Genomic DNA, 10,298 nt, shown 5'->3' with positions numbered 1-10,298 from the left:
GTGATTCCGTGTTCTGCTTTTGTCTGGACACCCATGAATTTAAGTAACTCTTAGCACAGAGAAACCAAGCCCAACATCAGACCGGGGCAAACTGCAGTGCCACAAATCAAGGCCTTCAAATGCACTCTGTGTTTCCACCAGATACCCCCCCTGCAGCTGCTGTCTGGGAGGAGACACAAGAGATGGGCCAGAGAAGCTGTTTGGGAGCTGAAGCTATTAAAGTAATTTGTAGGAACCCCAGAGGTCTCTCCTACCTGTCAGACAGTGCTCTCAAAGCAGCAGCTCTAATTGCCTCTTGCTTCTTACTCTGAAATCAAATGACAACTGGTACACCCTGGAAGCAAGTCTGTGCTGTCTCCTGGTAGTGGTGCAGCTTTCTCCTGTGAGAGGAGAGCAGCCAGGCCCTCTGGGAGGATCCAAAAGGAGACTCTTGCACTCTGGAGTAAAACCTCCAGGCACTGAGCTTTAAACCCAACTAACTCACAGCACCTAAAAAAACCCAACAAGTACCAACAGATTCTTATTTCACCTTCATCACAAGAATATCTGAGCACTGTTCCAGCTCTGTATAACTCTCACACACCACAAGGCTTTAATTCTGACTTAGCAAAGATAAAGCTGAAAAATCCACCTCCAGGTCCATCTTGCTCTTGCTGACTCTGACAGGAACTTTTGTTCCCACCCTTATCAGCATTTACAAAAAAGTATCTGTATTTTTACAAAGAATCCTGCAACTGGAGCTGACTGGATAAGGCCAGGAGCAGGAACAGCCCGTTCCTGCCACAGGGGCAGAGGCTGCAGCTCCCTCAGACCTCCCTGCTGTGGGAAACCGAGCTCCAAGAAACTGTGTCTCACCCAGCACCACTGGGAGGGAACACTGCTCACAAAGCATCCTCCAGGCCTTCAGCTGGACTTGTCGAGACAGAAAAAACCAGAATACAACTCCAAGTTTGGAGCTGAATCCCTGTTTAGGCTGCATGACCCTCTGACCTAGAAATGGGAAAGAGAATTTCAGATGACCCCAGAACGGTTTGGGTTGGAAGGGACCTTAAAATCATCCAGTGCCACCCCCTGCCATGGGCAGGGACACCTTCCACTGGCCCAGGTTGCTCCAACCTGGCCTTGGACACTTCCAGGGATGGGGCAGCCACAGCTTCTCTGGGAATTCCATCCCAGCCCCTCCCCATCTTCCCAGGAAGAAATTCCTCCCCAATATCCCATCTTACCCTACTCTCCTTCAGTTCAAAGCCATCAAAAGCAGTTTAAATAATTTCCTCCTACAAATTCAACAGTATCTCACTGTAATTCAGAATTTCTGCCCAACATTTCACCTACTCTCAGTTTGAACCCCTTCCTCCTTGTCCCAACCCTACAGTTCCTGATGAAACTCTGAACTTCCTTCATATCCCACTTCCCTTGGAGGTGAAAGCAACCACCCCACCCCTGGCTGTGCCAGCCCCAATTAGACACATCGACCTCAAATTAACCCCCTGCAAGATCTGGAGCTCTGCAAGTGGCCACACACCCACCTGAGGGAAGTGCTGAGCTCCTGCAACCAGGGAATGCTCAGAGCAGGGAACAGTTTCACCCCAGTAACCAAAACTCCTCCTGACACAGGTGGGGGCTCTAGGAGGCTCTGCTTGCTCACAGAATTCAAGCAGAAATGGGCAGCAGAGTGAAAATATGAGGAAAGGAAGGGAAAAGGAGCTCCCCAGAGGCAGCTGGGAGGGAATTCAGTGAGGCAAGAGAGAGCAGAGGCACCCAAGCAATGAACTTCGTGGGGAATAATGAGAATAATGCAGAAGCAGGAGAGGGTTTGAGCCTGCAGGGAGCTGCAGAGGAGGAGGGTTGTTCCAGCTGCATGGGCAGGATGGTCCCAAAAGCTCCTGGAGGACAAACACACTCCCTGCTCCCCTCACAGAACCAGCTGGAAGAACCACAGGGGAAGTTTGCACCTGGAATTCCACCCGTGCACCGTTTACACTCCGTTTGCTCAAAAGCTCACGCCACACTTTTGAAGTAAATAAGGAATTTTTATTATTTATTTGAAAGAAAAGAGGGGTCAGAAATGTTTCACTCCAGATTTTTCACAGGTATTTTTTTCTGTGGACGAGTCTCCCTGCATTTAGATGCAGGTTACAGGTGAGAAATAAAAGGCTGGGAGGAGATTTGCCTTAAAACACAGAGGTTCTCATGAAAACACTCATTTAGAAGATGCACCTGAGAGTGAAAAGCTCCTTCCTGTACCATGAAAAGGGATTTCCAGTGGCTGAAATTTAAAGTCCAAAGGAAGGTGGAAGTTAAAGGCTGGAACAGCTCAATCCAGGGGGAGGTCCAGCACCACTGACAGCTTTGCAAGGACTTGACCTGAATTACACACCTGAACTGCAGCAACTTCAACAGCAGTAGGACTGTCCTTCTCTGCTGTTATATCCACCAGAAAAAGGTATTTTCTGGCCTTAAAACTCATTGATTTCTCCTCAGACAACAAACAGCCAGTCAAGCAAAACCACACCACTACAAAAGTCCCTCCCCACGAACTCCCCAGTCTGAGCAGGGACGTGTGAGGAAACAGCTGGAAACAGAAAATGCCTCTTCCCATCCCCTCAGGGTTCTGGCAGCAGCTCAAGAAGTTCAGTCATGTTTTACTCTCCCTAAAGGCAAAGCACCCCTCGCTCTCCCCCTAATGTCAGGACTGGGGGAGCTGAGCTCAAACCCAGGGCAGGGCCCAGGGAGGGATCCCAGGAAAGGGAAATTCCTTTGGCTTCCTCTTTTCCAAGGGCGTTGTTCAGGCAGCCCGAGCTTTTCCAGGAGTACTTCAAGGTTTTAGTGCTGTTTTTAAAGTGCTGGTTGAACTACAGGGCCCAGCTGAGGAATCCTCGGGGTTCATTTTGGGGTTCAAGACCCAAACAGGAGGAGTTTTCATCAGCACAAGGCAAAGATCCTGCAAACACCTGCAGGGCATCAGGACTTCATTTTAGAGAGACTTTTCATGTGTGTGCACAACAAAAATGTATAAATAGTTTTGATAGTGAACTTTTTCCTGAAACAAATTAGTTCAAATTCTAATCTTTTTGAACTTTTTCCTAAAACAATTCAAATTCCAATGTTTTCATAGTGAACTTTTTCCTAAAACAATTCAAATTCCAATGTTTTTATAGTGAACTTTCTCCTAAAACAATTCAAATTCCATCCTTTTCATAGTGAACTTTACCTAAAACAATTCAAATTCTAATCTTTTCACAGTGAACTTTTTCCTAAAACAGTCCAAATTCCAATGTTTTCATAGTGAACTTTTTCCTAAAACAGTTCAAATTCTAATCTTTTCATAGTGAAGTTTACCTAAAACAATTCAAATTCTACCCTTTTCATAGTGAACTTTTTCCTAAAACAATTCAAATTCTAATCTTTTCACAGTGAACTTTCTCCTAAAACAATTTAAATTCTAACCTTCTGATAGTGAACTTTTCCTGAAACAATTCAACTTCTAATCATCTTTTGATAGTGAACTTTTCCTAAACCAATTCCAATTCTAATGTTTTCATAGTGAACTTCTTCCTAAAACAATTCAAATTCTAATCTTTTCATCACAGTTAAGCACAGAATTTAAGGGGAAATAAAACTCCTTGGTGCTGATTGCAGAGACACCACCTCCAACAGATAATCGATATTATTGAGCTCCTCTAAATTAAAACACACAAATAAATCCCTTTTCTTCAGTCTTTACTTGAACACTCCTGTACTGGAATGGAAAAAAGCTTGAAGGTTCCACAACTCCATTAAAATGTGATTATTATTATTATTATTAACAATAATAATAACAATAATCCCAGTGTAGAGAAACTGCTCCCTTATGCAATATTATCTTGCATTTATTCTTAATTAGGTTTTGAAGCACAGAATGGATTTTTTTTCCCTGCAAACCTACTAAATAAATGTGTTTATATCTCAGTTGGCTGCAAAGAAAGAACCTGCTCAGGCCCCCAGCCCTACTCAAAATTCAGGCCCAAGTCCCAGACCTTGAAACTTTCTGAAAGCAGGATTTATATTTTTATCTTATTCCTATGAAAAAAAAAAAAAAAGGCAAAAAAATCCCATTTTCACAAAGTTCTGGATGTAAATATTAAAACCACATAAGAGAGTAATTAAAATGGGCAGTAACAGGATCAGAAGGGGGAAAATTCCCACCAGGAATGAACAAGTCTGCAGGAAATCACCCTTTGAACCAAGAACATGGAGGCAGATTAACAATCAGGGGTTTTGTCCCTTACTCTTTAATCTGCAAATTCAACAGAATTAGGGAACAGAAGAGAAATACAAGGAGTACAACAGAGTCCACCAGTTATACAAAAATCTCACCAGTTCCACTTGACATTTCATTTGCCACCAGAATATTTTTGTTTCCAGAGTTTTCCTGGAGAAGGTGCTGGAGGACTTGGCACAGGAACCAAGGCCAAGCAGGGCAATATTTTCATGAAGAGCTGATGATCCCAGGTCACTAAAAATAATAATAAAAAAAACCAAACCAAAAAAAAAAATGATTCCAGTCTCTAAACAGCAGCTTTCGGTGTCCACATAACCCAGAACTGAAAACATGAGACAAAACAATCCTGTAAAAAATAAAAAACCAAAGGAAAAGGGGAGAAGGACAAAGCAGGAGAAGGCGCAGCACGAAGGGATTTCAGACCAGCAGTTTTGTGAGAGCTTTAATGGCACAAAATGTTTATAAAGCTACAACTTATACAATGTAAACTGGAGATAATGTTACAAAGTGCTAACTAACGGGTGGAGAATGCAGAATCACTTTGGCTCAGTTAACTCCAAGATCTCAACGAATGTCAATTAAAAAAAAAAAAAAAAAAATAAAGGTTGAATTGCCAACAATCTTCAGCTTTTTCACTTCTGAAAACAGTAAGTAAAGATGCTTTTCTGCTGCAGTTAAGGTCAGCCTGCTGCACTTCTCAGGTGCCAGTTTATGCCTTTTTTTTTGTTTTTTCTTGATCCTATTTACAAATAGTCGAGGCCAGTTTTTCACTGAATGTAAGAAAAATGAAGCCTACTTTGTGTGTGGTTTTTTTTGTGTGTTGCTTTTTTTTTTGTGTGTTTTTTTCTTTTTTTCTTTATTTTTTCCAAAACTGTAAACAGGTATAAAGCTTTTTTTTTTTTTTTTTTTTTAAAACAACATTTATCTTAACAAAACTTCCAACTGTCAAGAGTTGAAACCCCCTTTTTTCAAATTGTACAACAACAATCTGTTCCTGTCCATTGTAAAACTAAAAGTTGTAGACATTTCCTCCAGAGCTTATGTAGGGTATCAATAAATACTGCTTTGTATCCCAGCGAGTGTTACAGTGACCTCAGCTCAAATTTGTACAATTTTTACTTCATTTTACCTCAAATCTCACACGTGGTGTTGATACTCCAGCCACAAGCTTGCAAGATATCCTGAAGAATTACCTTTGAATTCAGAAATGGGGGTTTTTTTTTCCTCTTTAAAAAGTACTCCCTGCTTGGTAAAAATCTATTTTTCCACTGCTCCAATTTCCATAGAAAACAAGGTGCTGTGTTAGAACTGAAAAGTGTTTCAGCCTTTCTGCCCTGCCCTGGTTTTTAGGGCTGTAAAACCAAGTGCTTGGTGCTCCCTAAAACACCCCCCAGCACTTCCCCCTGCCCTCCCCCACCTCTGGGTGAAACCCAATCTCCAGCCTGGAACAAACAAACACTTGGAGGCAACTCAAGTGCCACTAAAAGGGGAGAAAAAAGCAGATTATTCCAGAGAATTTGCTGTTAGGCTGCCCTGTCACCCCGAAAGCATTGTCTGACAGCGCTCAGACACAGAGAATAAAAATAAATACACTTTAGCAGTGGGGTCATACTGCACTTTTTTTTACTTCCTGGGAGCTAACTAAGTTTTTTTTAAACCACATCTCAGCTGGGCTTTAGCTTCTATGCATCAACTGGTTCAAGCAATCACTGCTCTATCAAATAATCAACTTATTATAAAGTCTGATGCAAGCAAACAATTATAGGTAGCTGTTCTCTCCAAACTGGGCTGACTGGATTTCTTTATCTCCTGCAAGTCAGCCAACTAAAGTTTTTATTTAATTAAGATTTTTGCTAGTCTTAAAATTACCATTGGTTCCCTAAATACTTAGTATTAAAGTCTATATCATATTTTTTTTTTATATATTCATATATATATAAAAAAAGAGTATTCTATCCTTCAGAGTCATGCTACATGTTCTGAACTCCAATAAAATCTATTTAAGGACACGAGTGTCCCAATGCTTTGTAACAATTTGGTACTAAAGCTTCACATTTCTGAAAAAAGAAGTGTCACTGAAGGAGGACAAGGCTTAATAATGTTCCCTAAGATAAAAGTTCAACGACATCAGTTGAGAGTCTGTCTAAGATGAGACACCACGAGTGACTTCCAGGTTTCCAAGAGTATCCCCAAAAAGGAGATTGTACAGTAAACAATGAGAGAGAGAGGAACACGGAAAAATTCATTTGCAGAAGACATTCCACGGCTTCTGAACCTTTTTATGCACCTGCAAGATTGTCCCCCCCTTAATGAGAAATTAGTAACGAGAAATCAAACATCTGCTGGCTGAAAATGCCATTTCATCTCAGTTCTAAATGGTTCCACAACAAACAAGAGTCATTTCCTTTTACATTTAAGAGCTTAACTACACCTACAGCTTGTTGGGTTTTTCCTTAATTTAAAACTACTTTTCAAAAGGAAAATTTCACATTTCAAATTTCCCCTTCAGAAAACAAGGTAAAGGAAAAAAGAAAAATCTTCTTTACATGCAAACAATGCCTTTTTTTTTTTTTTTCTAATATATTCTAGGTATCAGACAGGTTTGTTTTTTTTTTCCTACAAGGAATAAAGGAGCCGACTTCATAGAAAAGACAAGATTACAACAATCACCTAATATTAAAATATGCTGATGGGTTTTTAAGTTTATCCTACTGGAAAACTGATGCAGTCTTGGCCTCCTGCAAATCAAATGGTGCCAAGGGGGGGGGGGGGGGGGGCAAGGAAACTCTCCCCCAAAAAAGCTGCTTTAAACTGGGGGTTTATTGCCGGTGATTCCTTCGGTGATTCCACGACCAGCTCGGAACAACTCCTTCCTGCTCCAGTCAGTCCCTCCCTTTCCAGAGGCTGTTTGCCCAGCGATGCTTCCAGCAGGCCCAGAGCTCAGGGGGCACGAAAGGATCCGAGGGGACTCGCTGGTGGCAGTTTTGGCGTGGAGAGAAGAGAAGCCCTTGCGACGACAGAGCCACGGGGGGAACTCCTGCGGGAGGAATTCCTGGGGAGGGAACTCATGGGGAGGAATTCCTGGGGAGGGAACTCCTGTGGGAGGAATTCCTGGGGAGGGAACTCCTGAGGGAGGAATTCCTGAGAAGGGAACTCCTGGGGAGGGAACTCCTGGGAAGGGAACTCCTGGGGAGGGAGCTCCTGAGGGGGGAACTCCTGTGGGAGGAATTCCTGCGGGGGGAACTCCTGGGAAGGGAACTCATGGGGAGGGAATTCCTGGGGAGGGAATTCCTGCGGGGGGAACTCCTGGGGAGGGAACTCCTGGGGAGGGAACTCCTGTGGGAGGAATTCCTTCGGGGGGAACTCCTGGGGAGGGAATTCCTGGGGAGGGAATTCCTGAGGGAGGGAACTCCTGGGAAGGGAACTCCTGTGGGAGGAATTCCTGGGAAGGGAACTCCCGGGAAGGGAACTCCTGGGGAGGGAACTTCTGAGGGAGGGAACTCCTGGGAAGGGAACTCCTGGGGAGGGAACTCCTGGGGAGGGAACTCCTGCGGGAGGAATTCCTGAGGGGGGAATTCCTCGGAAGGGAACTCCCGGGAAGGGAACTCCTGGGGAGGGAACTCCTGTGGGAGGGAACTCCTGTGGGAGGAATTCCTGAGGGGGGAACTCCTGGGAAGGGAACTCCTGGGAAGGGAACTCCTGCGGGAGGAATTCCTGGGGAGGGAACTCCTGAGGGGGGAACTCCTGGGAAGGGAACTCCTGTGGGAGCTCTGCCAGGGGGACGGGGAGCGGCCGAACACCTCGACAGAGCGCCAACACCACAGAATTCCAACGCCACAGAATTCCAACGCCACGGAATTCCAACACCACAGAATTCCAACACCACGGAATTCCAACGCCACGGAATTCCAACGCCACAGAATTCCAACGCCACAGAATTCCAACGCCACAGAATTCCAACGCCCCACGGAATTCCAGCGGAACTGCCCGGAATGGGAGGGGAGGGCGGAGGCAGGGGCATGCTGAGGATGGTCTCGAGTCAAACTAAAGGACACACAAAGGCCCCCCCGGGCTCAGTAGGTGCTGGCCGAGGGCGTGGTCAGGCGCTTCCCGATGTAGATGCTGCAAGGGAAAGGACACGAGGTGGGAATGAGCCCTGGGAATGGGGCTTGGGAATTGGTTTTAAGTAATTCCCTATTTTTGGGAATTATTTAGGTTTATGTTTTTAAGGTGGAAGCGAAAGAAAATTAAATTAATTTAAATTAATTAAAATTAAATTAAATTAGTTTATGTCGTTTAAATATGTATTTCTAGATTTAGGTATAGTTTTATGTCTATATTTAGACATAGTTATATATATATAGTTATATATAATACAGTTATATATATTATATAGATATAATATACATATTATATATAATATAGAAATATATAATTATATATCTAATATAATAAAACACACATTTTCATAAATTTATATTTTATATATTTTATATATTTATATACTATATAATATAATTTACATATATAATTATTAATTATATAGATAAATAATATATATTATATTAATTATATATTAATATTAATTATATATTTAATATAACATACATTTCCATAAATTTATATTTTATATATTTATAATATATAATACATTATATATATTAATATTAATTATATATTTAATATAATAAAACACACACTTCCATAAATTTATATTTCATATGTTTTATATATTTTATATATTTATATTTATATACTGTATATAATTTACATATATATAATTTATATATAATATGTATATTTTTATATATATGTATACTATCATAGGTAATAAATAATATATTGATTTTATTTATATATTTATACATTATGTATATTATCCTAGAGGACCAATAGTATCACAATATATTTTATAAATTTATTTTATTTATATATTTATACATTATGTATATTATCCTAGAGTATCAATAACATCATAATATATTGTATAAACTTATTTTATTTATATATTTATACATTGTATGTTATAATATATTATAATGTATTATCAATAATATCATATTTCATATATTGATTTTATTTGTATATTTATATATTATATTATCATAGATTATCAATAATATAATATATTCATTAAAAATATTTTATTTATATATTTATATATTGTATGTTATAATATGTTATTATATATTATCAATAATATCATAACATATATTATAGATGTTTACTGTGTTTATTTAGATATATTATACTATATCAATAATATAATAACATTTATATATTTATAACATTTATTCTATTTACTTAGATAGATATATTATAGATTATCAATAACATAACATTGATATATATTTACTGTATTTATTTAGATACTTAGATCTATTATCCTAGATTATCAATAATATCATATTTATAGATGTTTTATTTATTTATATATTGTATATTATAATACATTATAAGAGATTATCAATAATACCATATTTATATATTTATTTTACTGACTTATATATTTAACAAAAGTTCATAATCATATATTTATAGATTATTATGTATTAATATAAATAAAAATTAATAAAAATTTAAATTGAATTTAAATAAAGTTTAAATTTAAAAAAAAAATCAAATTTTAAATGAAATAAAAATATTTACAAATTATTTGCCTAATTTACACTAATCTACACTGTTCTACCCTAATTTATTTGAGAGTTCACAAGAGACACTTGACAGTTCACAAAACACAACTGCACCCCCAGAAACAAATAAAAACCTGAATTAAGAGGGGTTTTTAGGACGTGTCTCTGCCCAGCCACACACAACTTCAGCACCAGTATCTGTGCAATGTGGGGTTTGTAATTCTATTTTATTTTTCCTTCATCACAACCTGAATAATCAAATGCCACAAGTGACACTTGCAAAGATGATTTAAAAGTTCACTCGTGCATTTTCAATACAAAACTCTTTATATTTGGGGAGAAATAAAACACATTAATGGCTTTTTTTTTCATTATGATTTTTAATTTTATTTTTTTAGTTG

At 39.2% G+C, this 10,298-nt stretch overlaps 1 protein-coding gene and 1 long non-coding RNA gene across 4 annotated transcripts in view; both read right to left on the bottom strand.

The window, feature by feature from the left end:
- LOC113957596 overlaps positions 1–7,348 on the bottom strand; it is an 18,151-nt gene extending 10,803 nt beyond the window's left edge. The window contains exon 1 of the long non-coding RNA XR_003531228.1: positions 3,649–7,348. This is a non-coding gene — a long non-coding RNA (uncharacterized LOC113957596). The remainder of the gene's footprint in view (positions 1–3,648) is intronic.
- Positions 7,349–8,237: 889 nt separating this feature from the next.
- Positions 8,238–10,298, bottom strand: part of BNIP3L (BCL2 interacting protein 3 like) — a 10,688-nt gene continuing 8,627 nt past the window's right edge. For all 3 annotated transcript variants that reach the window (XM_027665209.1, XM_027665210.1, XM_027665211.1), the window contains exon 6: positions 8,238–8,386. In XM_027665209.1, coding sequence (XP_027521010.1) covers positions 8,338–8,386 — 49 coding nt within the window. In that variant the 3' untranslated portion in view covers positions 8,238–8,337. The remainder of the gene's footprint in view (positions 8,387–10,298) is intronic.

This window comes from Corapipo altera, unplaced genomic scaffold (genome assembly GCF_003945725.1).
Source record: "Corapipo altera isolate COAL_440 unplaced genomic scaffold, ASM394572v1 171, whole genome shotgun sequence".
In the NCBI taxonomy this organism is placed as follows: Eukaryota; Metazoa; Chordata; class Aves; order Passeriformes; family Pipridae; genus Corapipo; species Corapipo altera.
This window is presented reverse-complemented; position numbering and strand designations above follow the sequence as displayed.